This window comes from Aquarana catesbeiana, linkage group LG01 (genome assembly GCF_042186555.1).
Source record: "Aquarana catesbeiana isolate 2022-GZ linkage group LG01, ASM4218655v1, whole genome shotgun sequence".
Taxonomy (NCBI): domain Eukaryota; kingdom Metazoa; phylum Chordata; class Amphibia; order Anura; family Ranidae; genus Aquarana; species Aquarana catesbeiana.
The window spans coordinates 733,467,353-733,485,725 of NC_133324.1; the positions used below are offsets into that span (position 1 = coordinate 733,467,353).

Here is an 18,373-nt window from a genome sequence, read left to right on the forward strand (position 1 = left end):
ATAAACATTTCCTCCAATTGGATTGAATCACTTTGATGCAGAAACCAAGATATAATTTATTTCAAAAAGGTCCTACATGGGGTATCTTGATGGAGGTTTTACTCCCTTGACTAACATTTTATCACATGCATGCTATTTTTTTTTTTTTAAGGGTGTAACCCTATTTTATAGCTATTCTTTGGCCAAAGTTTTTATATTATGGATTTGATTTACTAAAACCGGAGAGTGCAAAATCTGGTGCAGCTGTGCATGGCAGACACTCAGCTTCTAACTTCAGCTTGTTCAATTAAGCTTTGAGAAAAAAAAAACTGTAACTGATTTCTATGTAGAGCTGCACCATTTTGCACTAAGTTTTAGTAAATCAACCCCAAGATGTTGTGGTGTTTTTGTTCTAATTTTTCAATAAAAGTACAATTTACTTAAGTGTGTGTATATGTGTGTATGTGTGTGTGTGTATATATATATATATATATATATATATATATATATATATATATATATATATATATATGTGTGTGGACTATCGGTGGGCAGATGCAAATATAGCATTATTGATTAACCTATTTTGTTGGTGGATGTTGAAGTTTAAGCAAGGATTTTTGCCTTCAGTCATATAGACCATATTGGCAACTCCTCCACATTTAAGATTTAATTTTTCATGGTTGGGGCTTTGAGGTTTTATTTGCTTTCTTTAAAATACCAAATGGCAAAAAATACCCATGGAGGCTGGGTTCACACTAGTGCGAATTTGAAGTGACATGACAGGAGATGAATTCAGGCAAAAATTCGGGCCTGATTTGTGCCTAAAAAAGAACAGGGACGAATCGGACCTCTGCTGTGAGCTGCATCCATCTGCAGTGTGAACCCAGCCTTAAACATTATTTAAAGTACCTAAAGTGACACTCATTCATGTCTGTGCTGCAATGCTGTGGCACCATCCAGTATGCTGCAGAAAAATGCAGCATATCTGCAATTTTTCTGCACCACACAACACACAAAATTATGGTTTGTCTGGGACACAGAACCGTTGTTTCTATGTGACTTTGCAATGTTTGGTGTTTATGCAGTGCCAAAAATGCTAGTCATCATGCATAGTCGGAACAAGCCCTAAATATAAATTATCAGTAAGCCTGTTCAGATTCCTTACATATGAGAACTGGTCAAAACAGAACATTAAATATTTAATGATCCACCCCCCAACGGTGTCAATCTCACTTTATTGTAAACAATGCATTCGCTGTTTGGCAGTTGTCTGAACAGTTAAGGAGTGCTTTAGTGGTTGATCTGCAAAATGTTTATATTAAATAAAATAGCACAATTATAGAAAAGCATGAAAATGTGTGACCCGTCAAAAATGTATTTTAATTAAACCTAAAAATATGCACATTCTGAGCATACACTACACTTGCTTTTTTAATGTTTCAAGACCATATTCTTGATATGTTCTTTTGGAGATGTGAAAGCTGGATGCGATGTTGACCTAAGTGCAGCTGGAGAGTGGGAAGTCAAGACCATCACAAGTGCTTTGAAGCTGTATTTAAGGTTAGTTATTTGTTCCAATCATGTAACTAATTTGGCTCTGGTGATTTCCTTATGATATAACACCGTCCTCTAACCAGTGTGTATTTAATGAAACCAAGATAATAATTGCAGGGAATTTGAATTTTAGATTTTGTTTCTGACTCATTCTGGGTTATACAATTGTCCATACATGTGTAAATATGATTGAGTGAACCCCTTGTAGAATCCTAATTAGCCAAATGGGCACATCTGAATAATAGCAGAACATATCCGATAGCAGAACATGTACAAAAAGCCCATGGTAATCCAGTGGCCTTTCACTGCCAAACAAAAACACTGAATCATTACAGCTTTAAAAATGGTTTACATCAGTTTTTTACCTAAAGGAAGGTTCCCCATTACCGCTATGTTTGTCTCATACATGGGGCGATTACTGTGTGACAACTCAAGTCGCATTTGAAATGCACTAGTGTGAACCAGGCCTTAGCTGAAAACTAAGAAAACCAAAATATGATCAGTTCAAATTATTTTGGTTCTTTGTCCATTGTTCATTGTTTTGAAACAGTTAATCTTTAAAATAAAATGATTGCTTCATGAAAATGGAATTGGAGTATATAAATATAATATCATGCATTGTTGTATCTGGTAATTGTATTTTTTTTTTCTATTTCACACATGTAGACCCAGCTGTCTAGCAAAAATGTCTACCAGGGGTACTTGCAATAGTCACAGTTAAACTATTTAAACACATTAGCAAAGGTGTGTCCTTTCATAAATGGGTACATTTAGGCTTAATGGTTTTGGACTCTAAAAAAAAGAAACAATTTCTGCATCTATTCAAGCAAGCAGTGTTAATGCCAATTCTGATATTTCTCTTATACATGTAAAAAATCATCAATTTTTATTGCTAGAAAATTACTTAGAACCCCCAAACATATTTTTTAAGCAGAGGCACTAGAGCGTAAAATGGGTGGGTGTTGCAATTTGTCATGTGGCATTTGTGCAGTGGTTTATCAAATACAAACTTTTGGGAAAAAATACACTTTAATGAATTTTATACAGCACAAACAGTTGATGTGATGCTGAGTAAATGGATTCCTAACATCACACTTTAAAATTGTGTATGCTTGTGGAACGGTGCCAAACTACGATACCTAAAAAATCTCCATAGGCGAAGCTTTGAAAGATTACCAGATTAGAGTTCTACAGGAGGTCTGGCGCTAGAATTCTTGCTCTAGCTCTGATGTTCTTACGATACCTCATGTGTAGTGAGATCATCATTTACATATGCGTACAGGCCCTATGTGCGTGTTCCGATTTACACAGGGGTTGGGGATGCTTTTACATTTTTTTTTTTATATTGGATTATCTGGGCCTGACTCTGGTTTCATTTCTGGCCAGAGTGTTTTTTCCCCTGGACAAACTCCAGAAGGTGCATGCTGTGTTTTAACTACTGTTGTCTCGCGGGTGGGCCTCCCTGCGGTCCTGCAGGTGGGTGGTGGACCTGATGATATCTACCTTTGAGGCGGTTCCATTTGTGCAGTTCCATACAAGCTCCTTTTTAAATGAGATCCTGGCGTAAAGTGTTTGAGGTCTCTGGGCTATCAGATTCGGCTGAGCCAGAAAATGAGGGGGTCCCTGGTCTGGTGGCTTCGCTCTCCGGGATTTCGGCAGGGCACATCCTTTCTCCCCTTGTATTGGACAGTGCTCACCACCAATGCCAGTCTGTCTGGGTGGAGAGGTGTTCTGGGACTGGGTTCTGCTCAGGGTCGTTGGAGGAATCTGGACTTTCGATTGATATCCTGGGACTTCGAGCCATCAGACTATGTATGGATCATGGAAGTCGACTTTGGGGGCTCCGGGTACGGATCCAGTCGGACGATGCCACGGCGGTGGTCTGTCAATCACCAGAGCGGAACGAAGCCTGTGTTGTCAGCCTTGACAGTAGCCAGCATCTTCTGGTGGGCAGAACGCCTTGTTCCGGCCCTCTCTGCCATATGCTTTCTAGGAGTGGAAAAATGGCAGGCGGTTGCCTCAGTCGGCTAGTGTTGGTCCATGGGGTGGGCCCTTCACCAGGACATGTTTCATCGGGTATGTCTCCGATGGGGCACTCCCAAGGTAGACCTGTTGGCATCCTGGCTTAACGGAACGGTACTTGGGTTTCTGGCAAGGTCGCAGGCTCCTCTGGTGGACACTGCAGACGCTCTGGTGGCCCTGTGGGGTTGGTATAGTCGGATCGACGCCTCTCCTCAAGATTCTGCCGCCTCTTTTGCGCAGGATCGAGGCCAAAGAGATTCCAGTCATTCTAGTGGGCCCGGATGGTCTTGTCGGTCTTGGTACGCCGACCTGGAGGTTCTACTGTCCCAAGGGTCGATCTTCCATCCTACTTTAGTCGCTGGTTTTTGAAAGGTTGGCTGTTATGAGCCAGGTACTGAAGTTACGACGCTGCTGGGAAGATTTACCACCGGACATGGATAGCATACATATCCTGGTGTGAGCCGTTTGCCTAATCAAGGGGTTCAACATCTGCCTCCACCGGTGCGATCCACAGTGGGATCTATGCTTGGTGCGTTTGGTTCTACAGGAGCCTCCCGTTTTAAATATTCGGGAGGTTCCTCTGCCTCCTCTGTTCCAGAATGTGGCTTTTTTTGGTTGCTATCACCTCTGTTCACACAGTGTCGAACTGTAGGCGTTACTATGTCATTGGTGATCCACAAAGATGAAGTGGTTCTTCGCCCTTGTCCGTGGTTCCCTCCTCTGATTCCTTTTGACTAAGGATGTTGTATTGCCTTCCCAGTGTCCCAGGTCAAGATGTCCTAAGGGATTTACCTTACATGCCCTGGATGTGTTCGGGCGATTCGGGTGTATTTGGCAGTCACAGGGCCAGTTCGGAGATCAAACTCATTGTGTGTGATCACAGATGGGTCAAAAAAGGGGCTGTCTGCTTTTTCTGCGACCTCTCTAGACGGATCAGACAGACGATGACTCTGGTCTATTCTATCAGGGGTTGGGTTCCTCCTTTCCCTGTTACGGCGCATTTTACTTGGCTGCTTGTTGCCTCTTGGGCCTTTCATCAGGCGTCAGCTGCGCTGGTTTGCAAGGCGGCCACTTGGTGTACACTTTCACAAAATTCTATAACGTGGATGTGCTGGCATCTGAGGATGCTTCTTTTGGCCGCAAGGTGTAGCAGGCTGCTGTTTAGAGGGTCTATTCCCTCTTGAAGGGGTATTGTTCAGGTTGGGCTCCAGTTTGTTTCTGTGTTGAGCTCCTGTTACCTGGTTGGCTCGTGTTAGCCTTGGGATTTTTCGTTGTCCCACCCCTCATGTTTGGCACTGCTGTGGGACGTCCCTTTGGTTCCAAATAATGGAGCGCTGTGTCTGTCAATAAACGAATAAGAAAATAGGATTTTTGACTTACCATAAAATCAGTTTCTCTGAGTTCGACAGACACAGCACCCACCCCTCCTAAGAAGTTTGGATGCTTCTGACACTGCTTGTTACTAAACTGAAGGCCTATAGCAGAGAGGGGGGTGTATATCACCTAGGACTGCCCATTGGCATTGCCAAGTCTTTTTTCTGCCTAGTGTCCTACTCCGTAGGGGGCGATATTACCCTATGGTTCTGAATAATGGAGCGCTGTCTGTCAATAAACTAGAGAAACAGATTTTACGGTAAGTCAAATCCTATTTTTCCTATCAAAAGTAAGAAAGCCCCGGGGAAACGTGTTTTTTGCCCCCAAACACAAGGGCCGTCACAGGGCAGGGGGAAGCGGAAAGGTGTCCTGTTTTCCTCTCCTAACAAAATCACCAAATCCCAGTGACTTTGTTCCCGTGGGAGGGAGATTGGGGCAGTTCCTCCCACAATGGGAAAAGACTACCCAAATGCATTTATACTGAGGATAATCGGGGAAGGCTATCGAATCCAGTTTAGGGGCACTCCGCCCGCAAGGACGTATGTAACCTATGCCTCCCAGGGATCCTCAGAAGACGACAGCCTTGTTGTCACAAATTGGCGACTTGGTAGACCATCAGGTTCTTATTTCAGTACCACAGTGAGAAATAAACCACGGTTTCTACTCATGTTTTCGTAGTAAGGAAACCGTCGGGTAAATTCCGCCTAATATTAAACTTATCACTTCACAATTGGGTGACCTACAAGAAATTTTGAATGGAAACAATCTTTATGGTGAAGTCAATTCTTCCCCTAGATTGCTTCATGGCCCCCCTCGATCTCAGGGACGCCTATTTACACGATAATACACGAAGAATCTCAAACATTTTTGAGGGTGGCAATCAAGTGGGGGAAAAGCAGGTCCGACATTTTCAATTCAGGGCCCTGCTATTCGGCCTGTCCACATCCCCCAGGATTTTTACAAAAATCCTGGCGGAGGCACTGGTCCCCCCGAGACTGAAAGGAATATCGTCATCCCATACTTGGACGATCTGCGGGTGGCCATTTCCTTTCTGGAAAAGCTGGGGTGGTTAATAAACAGGGAGAAGTCGAACCTAACCCCGACACAAGTCTTGCAGTACTTGGGGTTCTTGGTGAACTCAGTGATGCAGATGATCTATCTCACAGAGGAGAAAGTAGAAAAGGTGAAGGCGACAGCATCCTTTTTTAGAACAATCTGGCAGTTTCCATCCGTTCAGCTATGTCGGGTCTGGGTCTCCTGGCAGCAACAATCCCTGCAGTACCATGCCTATTTCAGGTGTCTCCAGACCAATATCCTGAACAGCTGGGATGGAGCGCAGGAATCGATGGACACGACCTTCCGCCTATCTCCAAAGACCAAGAGGTCTCAGTGGTGGAGGGACGAAGAGAACTTTGTGCAGGGTCTATTATGGTCTCTTCTGGTGTCCGTCCGCATCACCACAGACACCAGTGCCTGGGGCTGGGGGGCTCACTGGGGGTCATGTGTAGCCCAAGGGCGCTGGGAGAAAGCACAGTCCCAAAGATCAGCCAACTGGAGGGAGTTGCAAGCAATCTGCGAAGCGCTAAGGGCATTTGCCAGAGAGCTGTGTGGTAGCAGTCTCTTATTTAACCACTTGCTGCCCGCCATATAACAAAATAACGTCTGCAAAGTGGTTTCAATATCCTGACTGGACGTCATATGATGTCCGGCAGGATATCAAGCTGCTGCGTGCCCCTGGGGCGTGCATCGTGGCGATCATTGTTACGGGGTGTCAGTCTGACACCCCGCAACACTGATCTAGGTATAGAGTCTCTGACAGAGACTCTTTCCACGTGATCAGCCGTGTCCAATCACGGCTAATCACAGTGTAAACAGGAAGAGCCAGTGATCGCCTTTTTCTCACTCGCGTCTGTCAGACGCGAGTAAAGGAGAGCAGATTGGCTGCTCCTCTGACGGGGGGTCTGTGCTGATCGATTATCAGCGCAGCCCCCCCCCGAGGATTCCCACACTGGACCACCAGGGACGCCACTAGGACCACCAGGGATGCCAATCAGTGCCCACAATGGGCATCACTGATTGGCAGGCATTATTGTTTGGCATCCATCAGTAACATTTATTAGTGTACAGTGCCACCTATCAGTGCCCATCCATGCCCATCTGTGCCGCCTATCAGTGCCACCTCATCGGTGTCCATCAGTGCCCATCAGAGCAGCCCCATCAGTGAAGGAGAAAAATTACTTATTTACAAAGTTTTGTAACAGAAACAAAAATAAACATTTTTTTTTTTTTTTTTAAATTTCGGTCTTTTTTGAATTGATTTAGCAGAAAATTAAAAATCCCAGTGGTGATCAAATACCACCAAAAGAAAGCTCTATTTGTGGGAACAAAATGATAAAAATTTGTTTGAGTACAGTGTAGTATGACCGCTCAATTGTCATTCAAAGTGCGACAGCGCTGAAAGCTGAAAATTGGTGTATAAGTCCCCTGTATTGAAGTGGTTAAACAAACAAGAGGGAACAAGGTGTCCATCCTTAATCAGACTAGCGAGTGCCATTTTTTCTTGGGCCCAGAAGAACCTGAAGTCAGTATCCGCAGTCCATCTAAAGGGAGTGGACAATCATCTGGCGGACTTTCTGAGCCAACAGCAAGTATACAAGTCAGAATGGTCACTAAACAAGGAAATCTTCCAGCTAATGGTAAAGAAATGGGGCCTTCCAGAGGTGGATTTGTTTGCCAACTAATCAAATGCCAAGGTTCCAGTGTACTTCTCGCTGGAAAGAGAAGTAGGGGCCAAGGGGTTAGACACCTCAGCCCCAAAGTGGGCGTTTCGCATTTGCTATGCCTCCCCCCCGTTCAAACTTATTGCTCTGGTCCTGAGGAAGTTTGTTCAAGCGTGCACCACAATGATCCGAGTGATCCCGTATTGGCTAAAGAGGCCGTGGTTTTCCACGCTGTTACGCCTGACAGAGGAGGCTCCCCTCATGCTGCCCAAGAGGAAGGATCTGCTGCCCCAGGGCCCAGTTCTATTACCAATAATACAGACCCTGATATTGTCAGCTTGGTGTCTGAATAAAGCCTCCTGAAGTCTAAGGGGCTCTGGGACAGGGTGGTAAACACAATTCTTTCTAGTAGAAAGAAGGTAACCCAAGCAATTTATGTAAAATTTCTGAAAGTTTTCAGTTCATGGTTAGATGCCAAGAAGGTGTCTGCAGGTATTCCAGCTGTCTTGGAGTTTTTACAGGATCAAGGACTGGCCATTAGTACATTAAAAGTGCAAGTATTGGCCTTGTCTGTTTTTTTTTTTTTTTTTTTGGAGCAACTGCTAGCATTAGACCCGCTAGTCAGCAGGTTCTTTAAGGGGTTAGCTAGGATTAGACCCGTTCCATTCAAAATTCTGCCAAAATGGGACCTGTCGACAGTATTGCAAGGTTGGATAAAATGGTCGTAAAAGGAAGAGCTATCCTTAAAATGGGTCACGCTCAAAACTTTAGTGGCCATATACACAGCTAGACGGAGGCACTTTCCATTAAGGCGCCTTTCCTGCAAATTTTTGAAGACTGGTATTGCGTACAGACCCAGGGTTTTTGCCTGTGGTGTCAAAATTCCACAGGACTCAGGAAATTGTTTGCCTTCTTTCCGTGGGTCCCCAACCAATCCAAAGGAAACAGAATTCCACCAACTGGATGTGAGAGAGCCTGTGTCTTGCGATATCTGGAATTGTCGAAAAGCATTAAAGTCCAATGCCCTATTCATTTTGCATTCAGAAAAAAAATTTGGCTGCTTGGGCGGAGTGAGCTGGAACGACACCAGAACAAATCTGTTAAGCAGCAACGTGGTCAAACTACTCAACTTTCATGAAGCATTATAGATTGGACCTTATCTCAGCGCAAGACCAAGAGTTTGGGAGAAAAGTCCTCCAAGCGGTATCCCCCCCCCCCCCCCCAATCTGGTAAGTTCTCGTTGATCCTCTTAAGGGCTGTCCTGGACAGACGACTAAAGAAGACTAGAGTTAGACTTACCAGTAACTCTGTTTCTAGAAGTTGTCCAGGACAGCAGGGATTCTCTCCCTATATGCTGTTATAACTTTGGACGAGTGTTTTTGTTTCAGAAGCTGTTCCGTAGAAGTTCTCGGTTAAAGACTGGGGAAGAGGGACAGAAGCCGTCCTTTATGGATCTGAATGTTGTGTTTCCTGCCACCAGAGGTGGAGCCTATCTCTCTAGTGCCGTCCTGGATGACTACTAGAAACAAAGTTACCGGTAAGTCTAACTCTATTTTTTTTTTTTTTTCAGCAGTATACCTTTATTTTTTTAATCAATTTTATTGTTATTACAAGAGATGAACAACATCCCTTGTGATAGCATGGGCCATGACAAGTCTTTTTTTATGGAGCTTCTGTTCCTTCCACTCTAGGGAATGCGACCAAAGCGGTCACATCATAGCTGGGCTTCACAATCGCATGGGAGAGCCCGGTAAAGGCGGCAGGAGGGGGATCCTCTTCAACCCCCTGTAGAAGCGGTGGAGTGGCTGTATGGCCACCTAAATCACTTCTACATCAAATAGAATTGCCTCCTAAAAATGTTGATACCGGAATGATGCCTACAACACTTCAACTCAAAGTTGTCCTATCCTCCTTTTCTGGGGTCCCCCGCTAGTGCTCCTGGCTCCGCCTCTTCTCGGTGTGGCTACATAGGAAGCTGCCTCCTATGGTGGCACACCTGTGGGCTTGATCCCAAGCTTCACTGCCTTTGTCCATAGATAGACAGTGCAGCTCATCGCCACCTCTGTCACAGGATTTGATTGACAGCAGTGGGAGCTAATGGCTAAGGTAAATGTTTTGCCATTAGAATTACTTTAAACTTTGCCCTAACCCTACTGTCAGTTTTGCTGCACAGCTTGGTCTGCATGTAAATGTGTATGTTAAAGCATGTGAAATATTATAATTGCATGTATTGACTCCATAGAGTTATCAAAACACGGTGAGATCCTTTTCACACATGCATGTCCAACTAGTATCAATAGTCAGTTATCAAACACCGCATGTTAGATATGATTTTGCTTTTTAAAATGACCCGCATCCATATTTTGCTTTAATTCAAAAGAATTTTCATGACAGTCCAAGCCAATACATTTGTTGGTATCCTGGTGATTTGACCATCCCCTTTGTTTACCTATTTGTAAAGCTGAAAAGATATTCTGGTCTCCCACAACAATTTGATATATCAAAAAATGAATACTACACCGCTCCTCATAGCTACATTTTGTTCTGAATCCTGGCTTGCAAGATCTGTTTTAATATCAAACAGAGTGTGCGACACAGAACACACTTCATAAAGCAGGCTCATAATACGTGTAAGACTATGCATTTTTTTTTAAAGTAAACTGTAACTTTTCTTTCTGGAATATGGCTATAGTCTATTACATAGAACTAGGATAAAGGTAAACTGAGTGGACTTGCTGACAGTTGCTTTCTTTCTAGTGTAATTTAATCAGTTGTGTGAATAGCAAATAAGGAGTATCCTTAACAATAGAGATGGACTCGGGCATGTTCGAAATATCACTTGCCCAATCTCGCCAGGAAGCCGACACTGCCCAGCGCTAATCACAGGCAATCTGACATTTCGCGATCCGCTGCTGCAGAGATCGGGAAATGTCTCAGTGCCTGTGATTAGCGCTGTGCAGTGTCGGCTTCCTGGCGAGATTGGGCATGTGGGATTTCGAACACGCCAGAGCCCATCTCTACTCAGTCTTATTCACAATCCCACATTCCCAATGCTGGTCCAACAAATCACAATCCCACATTCACTAAGGTGGTCCAACAAATGACAATCCCATATTCACTATAATCGTCCAACAATTCAATATTCCACATTTACTGTACTGGTTCAGCAATTCACAACTCCACACTCACAATGCTGGTTCAGCAATTCACAACTCCACACTCACAATGCTGGTTCAGCAATTCACAACTCCACATTCACAATGCTGGTTCAGCAATTCACAACTCCACATTCACAATGCTGGTTCAACAAATCACAATCCCACATTTACAATGCTGGTTCAACAAATCACAATCCCACATTCACAATGCTGGTTCAACAAATCACAATCCCACATTCACAATGCTGGTTCAACAAATTACAATCTTATATTCACAATGGTGTTTTAACAAATCACAGTTCCATATTCACTGTGCTGGCCCAACAAATCACAGTTCCATATTCACTGTGCTGGCCCAACAAATCACGATTCCATATTCATCATGCTGGTCCAATAAATCACTATTCCGCATTCACAATGCTGGTCAAACACAATATAATTCTGCTTTCATTATGGTGACCCATCAGACGTGCATAGCAGATGACAATAAAAGCACTCCAATGTGTAATTTAATGCAGTAACCGATTGCCATTTTTATATCGGAAAGGATGAGCAGAATTGTTCAGCTTTTGATAAAGTATGTACAGGCCGGTAAATGTGCATTTTTCTTGGGCTACGACATTAATAGTAACATTTTTTTCATTATTGTAAAACAAGCCAGCTTTTAAACGAACATTTGTGGTTTATTCAATTTCTTGGACTTCTATAGCATTAAGGTGAATGAGTACTTCCAGTAAAGTGTCTGCTAATTCTCTCCCTGCTAACAATTAAGAGAGTGTTGTATAACTAGTATATATTGGAACGGCTTGACAGGGTTTGTTTTAACTTTGAGCTGTCCTTGTGTTTTCAGGAGCCTGCCAGAACCACTGATGACATACGAGCTGCATGAAAAATTCATCAATCTTGCCAGTAAATATTCACTTTATTTACTGTTAGTTATCAGCAGTTCTTTGGTGGAAGCTAGTTTTAAAGGGGAATTCCAGCTTTAACAATACACGTTTTACAAAATTACAATGGGTAATATACAGTATAATGCTGTGAGGAGATGGGAAGATGTATGGTTGTATAGTTTTCTCCTCTGTCCAGCTCCATCCATTAGTATGAGTCTTTTCTAAACGCATTACAGTAACTGACTGTTGCAGACATATTTATTGCTGCTGGACCAGATGTAACATGATTGTGAGGTTATTTTTCTGGTTTATGCTTTGAAGGGTGTAGGGTGAAATTAATCCTCTGCAAACAGGGATATGTGGGGTGACTTTGTCCAAATGCTAGTTGCCTGACTGTCAATTGTTTCAGTCATTTTTGAGTAACCCTCAGTGTTCTGACCTCAGTCTGACTACGTTTTCTACATGTATATTACAGGCATTTTTTTCATTTCTTCAATACCAGACACCTTTCACCCCCTTCTTGCCCAGGCCAATTTTCAGATTTCAGCGCTGTAACACTTTGAATGGCAATAACTTATTCATGCAACACTGTACCCAAATGAAATGTTTATAATTTTTTTTTAACCGAGATTGGTTTTGGAAGTATTTAATTACCACTGGGTTTTTTTCATTTAATATTTTGATTTGCTGTATAAACAAAAAAAATACAGAAAATGTTCTTAGTCTCGGTTTTAAATTTTTTTCTTTTTTACATTTTTTTTTTTTTTTTTACATACTGTGACCAGAAAAGTAGAGTGTCACCATAGTGACATACTACTGCTCTGAGGAGGAGATCAGGTTTTTTCTTTTTACACTGATTGCTTATTGTAATGATCACTGTTATAAGCAATAATTTTTTTGATGTGCCATTGTGTACAATTGTGATAGGCCACAGCTATCGCATGGTACAGGTCCGCTGTGATTGGCCTTATACCATGTGATCACTGTGACTAATCAGAGATCACAATAGTACACGATGAATGGCAATGAATGAAGGCTTTCGTGTACAGCTGACATGTGATTACAGCAATCACATAGTACCAGGGACAGTCCGGTACAATGATTTGTGATGGACACAGCAGATCACAGATTGCGCCTCTGTGTGGCCCCTAGGGCGTGCGCGACTGGGATGATGTCCTCCCAGGATAATGGTACGCCCGGCCTTATTATAATAGAAAGATAGATGGTTTGATAAACACTGTACATCCTGAAGAATGTAGTTTATCTTTTAATCATCAAGAGAGGGGTCTAGATAAATGTACAAATAAAGGGAAAAAAAAACAATGCACACAAATTGCAAAGTACCAAGAATATTATGTTACATTATTATAAACCAAATTACTGTAAATAATATCCAAATAGTCAACAATATAGGCTTTGTTTAAAAACCGTATATCCACCAATTGTAAATCATTTCAGAGCTTGAATAGTTAGGTTAATACGGTTGGGTCTTAATTGGATGTCATGAACTGGATATTGTTGATCTTCACATTTGGCTATAATAAAAAGGTGCCTGTGTCTGTTGCCTCAAAACTGCAACAAAAGTAACAACGCAAAATCAAAACTCTAAGGCTTGGCCATACATGATTAATTTTTTTTCTTTCAACTCACTGAGCCAATTCTCCTACCCATACACTTGATGTAAATGGAGGAATCCCTCCTGCTGTGCTATTGTATTCTGACAGTGAGGGAGCCTTCCCCATCAGCAGAATACAATGATCAGTGTTGCTGGCTATAGCCGACAGCACTGATTGTTTGGTAAAAACCTGACAGGCTGGTTGTACACACGTTGATCGACAGCCTGCCCTTACATGTATCAAAATTTGGCCATGTAATGGTCGTGCGTACTGGGCACATGAATAGCTGTGTGTGTAGTAGCCATTTTGTTCATGTCACAAGTCTCCCATTCCATTATGTAATTAAAAGGAATAGTCACACTGACCTTTCCCCCCTCCTTTCCTCAGTTTATACAAGACACAAACTTTAAGCTGATGCCAGAACCTTATAAGATGAGGACAGATGCAGGCGCACTGGTGCCTATTAGCCGAATCCGCAATTCAGTCTGGAAAACCCTAATAAAAAACTTGCCCACTTAAGTGACTGGAGTTTTAACCGATCTCTGCAGCTTTTTCCCCCCTATTGGAGATTCCATAGCAATCCACATTCCTGATAGACTGGTTAGCAGCCAAGACTTTAAAGCTCCAGTATATTTCATAACTCATGAAATAGCACAGGTAGTTAATTTGTAGTGTTTTAAGTCCAAACACCCCTATATTAGAGAATATGTGGAACCACTGGCACCTCCTAGGTACAGTAGACCTCTGTAATCTGTCATATTGATATGCGCTCTGGACAATAATATGCATGCTAGCAGCCTGTAAACGATTAGGTAGTCAGAGATATGAAAACTTATAGAAAACTGTATCTGGGACTGGGTCATAAATGTGGTGACGTCCCAGCAACCCCCACTTAGACTGGATGATTGGTCAGATGGTCTCTGTCAACACCCCCCTTGATATTCAGAAAAATGGAATGCAACCATATTTTGGGAGCTCTTGTGTACCATCAAATGAAGGAACACCTGTCAAGTTATGAGAGCCAATAGATCACCTTGCTCATTGAATAAAGTCTTCTGAAACCAGGACATAAACTATTCTCACCTTCAACTCATTTTTATTTCTCTGTTGCATTGCTCTCTTTGTTATTTTGTAACATCTGTTTTTCTTTTGCAAATATTTTTTTGCAAAATGTTAACCTTTTTTTATTAAACTATATTTTGAAAAGTGTTAAAACTGCCTCTAAATGTGCTAAGGCAAACTAAAAGCAGTTATAGTATAACCCTCTGAACATACCTGTCTGTGGTGACAGTGTGCGTTAGATGTTTATTCTAAAATCATAGTTGTCATTGCTGTTGTTGTGAAGGGTTGATGGGCCCAAAAGCTATCTGGTGGCAATTAAAAGGTTTAATTGCTTAGTTAATATCCCACTGACAATCGCTCTGCCTGTCACGGGAACATGCCCGTGGACTCTATGTCCGCCGGCGGCCCACAATCGCGTTGAGAGGCAGAACGGGGAACTGCCTATGTAAACCAGGCATTTCCCTGTTCTGCCTAGTGACATAACAGAGATCTACTGTTCCCGGTGATCAGGAGCAGTGGTCTGTCATGTTTCAGTAAGCCCATCCCCCTTCAGTTAGAACACACTAAGGGAACACAGTTATCCCCTTGATCGCCCCCTAGTGTTAACCCCTTCCCTGCCAGTGTCCTTTTTACCTTATACAGTGCATTTTTATAGCACTGATTAATGTCACTGGTCCCCAAAAAGAGTAATTTGGGGTCAGATTTGTCCGCCGCAATGTCACAGTCCTGCTAAAAAATCGCAGATCGCCGCCATTACCAGTAAAAACAATAAGAAAAATAAAAGTCTCATAATCTATCCCGTAGTTTGTAGACGCGATAACTTTTGCGTAAACCAATCAAAAAATGCCTATTGCAATTTTTTTTAATAAAAAATATGTAGAAGAATATATATTGGTCTAAACTGATGTGTGTGTGTGTGTGTGTATATATATATATATATATATATATATATATATATATATATATATATATATATATATTAATATTAATTTTTTTTGATATGCATTATAGCAGAAAGTAAAAAAAATAAAATTTTTTCTTTTTTTCCAAAATTGTCTTTTTTTTTTTTTTTTTTTATTTATAGCGCAAAAAAACATAAAAACAGCAGAGGTGATCAAATACCACCAAAAGAAGGCACTATTTGTGGGTGGAAAAAGGATGTACATTTTTGTTTGGGTACAACGTCACACGACCGTGCATTGTCAGTTAAAGCGACGCAGTGCCATATCGCAAAAAATGCTATGGTCATTAAGGGGGCAAATCCTTCTAGGGCTGATGTGGTTGATAAAAACCTTATACACTGGCCATGTTTATTGGAAGAATTAATGATTTAGTTCACTAATACAAAACAATAGGGAGAAAATTTACATTTAGTTTGCAAATTGAATATGTAGTCAAACACCGGTGTATATCAATACGCTGCGATTTAGAACATGTAAACTAAAGTTCTTATAGGAAAATATCAATCTTCACAGCCATTTGGTGAACCCCCAAACCCCTGTTAAAAATGTAAAGTTCACATTATTTACTAATATTCAATTTCCAGATTATATCCCTTTTGCAAATTAACTCCAGTGTTTGATTAATCCGCATCCAGGTATCAAGTCTTTTTTAAAGCAAACCTTTTAGAAGTAAATCTTTTTTTTTTTTTTTTTTTTTAATAGACACCAAGATTTTTTTATTACTTTTTTTTAATCACTTCCTAATTCGCTAGCAAAATATTGTCTGTGCTCCAAGTGTATGTAAACCCTGTCACTATACTCTAATGCTAGCTGTGACATGTAAATTCCATGTTAAAAATAATTTTCAGTTTAAACCTGCACATTTCATTGACCACTTGACCACTGGGCACCTAAACCCCCATTCTAACAGACCAATTTTCAGCTTTTGGTGCTCTCACATTTTGAATGATAATTACTTAGTCATGCAACTCTGTAACTATATGAGATTTTTGTCCTTTTTTTTCCCCACAAATAGAGCTTTCTTTTAGTGGTATTTAATCACCGCTGGGTTTTTTATTTTTTGCACTATAAAATAAAAAAGACTGAAAATTCTGTAAAAAAAAAAAAAAAAAAAAAAAAAAAAAAAAAATGCATTTTTCTTTGTTTCTGTTATAAAATTTTGCAAATTAGTAATTTTTCTTCATATATTTTGGCTAAAATTAATACCGCTACATATCTTTGGTAAAAATAACCCAAATCGGTGTGTATATTTGGTCTTTGTGAAAGTTAGTCCACAAGCCATGGTGCCAATCTCTGAAAGTTGATCACACCTGAAGTACTGACGGCCTATCTCATTTCTTCAGTCCCTAACAAGCCAGGAAAGTACAAATACCCCCCAAATGACCCCTTTTTGGAACGTAGACATTCCAAGGTATTTAGTAAGAGGCATAGTGAGTTTTTTGAAGTTCTAATTTTTTCCCACAATTCTTTGCAAAATCAAGATTTTTTTCTTTTTTTTTTTTTTTTTTCACAAAATTGTTATTAGCAGGTTATTTCTCACACACAGCATATGCATAGCATAAATTGCACCCCAAAACACATTCTGCTACTCCTCCTGAGTATGGCGATACCACATGTGTGAGACTTTTACACAGCGTGGCCACATACAGAGGCCCAACGTGCAGGGAGCGCCATCAGGCGTTCTTGGAGCATAAATTACACATATAATTTCTTGACTACCTCTTACACTTTTGAAGGCCCTGGAGAACCAGGACAATGGAAACGCCCCAGAAATGACCACATTTTGGAAAGAAAACCAATCCAACCGATCCAATGTATAATCTGAGGCATAATGAGTCTTTTGAACATGTTGTTTTTTTTCTACAAGTTTTTGGAAAATGTGTAAAGAAAATGAAATTGCATTTTTTTTTTTTTTTTTACACAGCGTTGTCCATTTACACAATATTTCTAACACATAGCATACATAGCATACGTACATACCAAAAATTACAGCCCAAAATAGATTCTCCTACTGAGTATGGCGATACCACATGTGTGAGACTTTTCCACAGCCTGGCCACATACAGAGGACCAACATGCAGGGAGCACCATCAGGTGTTCTAGGGACATAAGTTTCAAATTTAATTTGACTACCTATTACACTTTTGTGAGGCACTGTAGTGGCATGGATGAGCATGAATGGGGATGGCTGTGCATGAATGACTATGGCTGGGTAGAGATGGTACGACTGAGTACGACTGAGTACGACTGAGTACGGCTGAGTATGGATGGGTATGGCTAATTATGGATGGGGGTGGATGGGATGGCTGAGCATGGATGGATGAGTATGCTGAGTATGGATGAGGATGGATGGATGGATGAGTATGGAAGGGTGAGCATGGATGGATGGATGAGTATGCTGAGTATGGATGGGTGAGCATGGATGGATGGATGGGTATGCTATGTATGGATGGATGGGTATGCAGAGTATGGATGGGTATGCATGGCTGAGAATGGATGGATAGATTTGTCACTGAGCAGCGCTGTGGGCACTACACCTGCAGTCCACAGCGCTGCTGCCACCGATCTCTCCCCTCTCTGCTCACACTGGATGGAGAGGGGAAAGAGGAACAGGATATCACGTTGGTTTGTTTACATGTGATCGCTCCGTCATTTGACGGAGCAATCACATGGTAAACGGCCGTGATCAGCGGCCGTTTACCGTGATCCGTGATGCGCCGGGTCCAGAGCACGGATGTGTTCGGGTGTGCGCCCCAGTTATGCAACCGCCCTGTTGCCGTCATTCTGCTATGGGCCGGTTGTTAAGTGGTTAAAATAATACCTGGTTTGAATTTTCTTGTTCAGGCACTTCTTTTTATATAGGGGGACAGTGCTCTGTCCCTTTCTTCCAGCTGTGCTCTTTTGTTGTCACCCTTTAGGCTTTCAATGTAACACACATTTCGCAGGCATGATTCACTGTTGTCACCATTGGGAAACACTCTAAATAGGCAATGGCTTTAAAGAGGCCACATGAGATCAGCTGCACTGAGCTTG

The 18,373-nt window shown here is 41.8% G+C and overlaps 1 protein-coding gene across 1 annotated transcript in view; it reads left to right on the forward strand.

The window, feature by feature from the left end:
• ARHGAP10 (Rho GTPase activating protein 10) overlaps positions 1-18,373 on the forward strand; it is a 448,736-nt gene that overhangs the window by 248,621 nt on the left and 181,742 nt on the right. The window contains exons 15-16 of the mRNA XM_073604823.1: positions 1,455-1,542; positions 11,661-11,719. Coding sequence (XP_073460924.1) covers positions 1,455-1,542; positions 11,661-11,719 — 147 coding nt within the window. The remainder of the gene's footprint in view (positions 1-1,454; positions 1,543-11,660; positions 11,720-18,373) is intronic.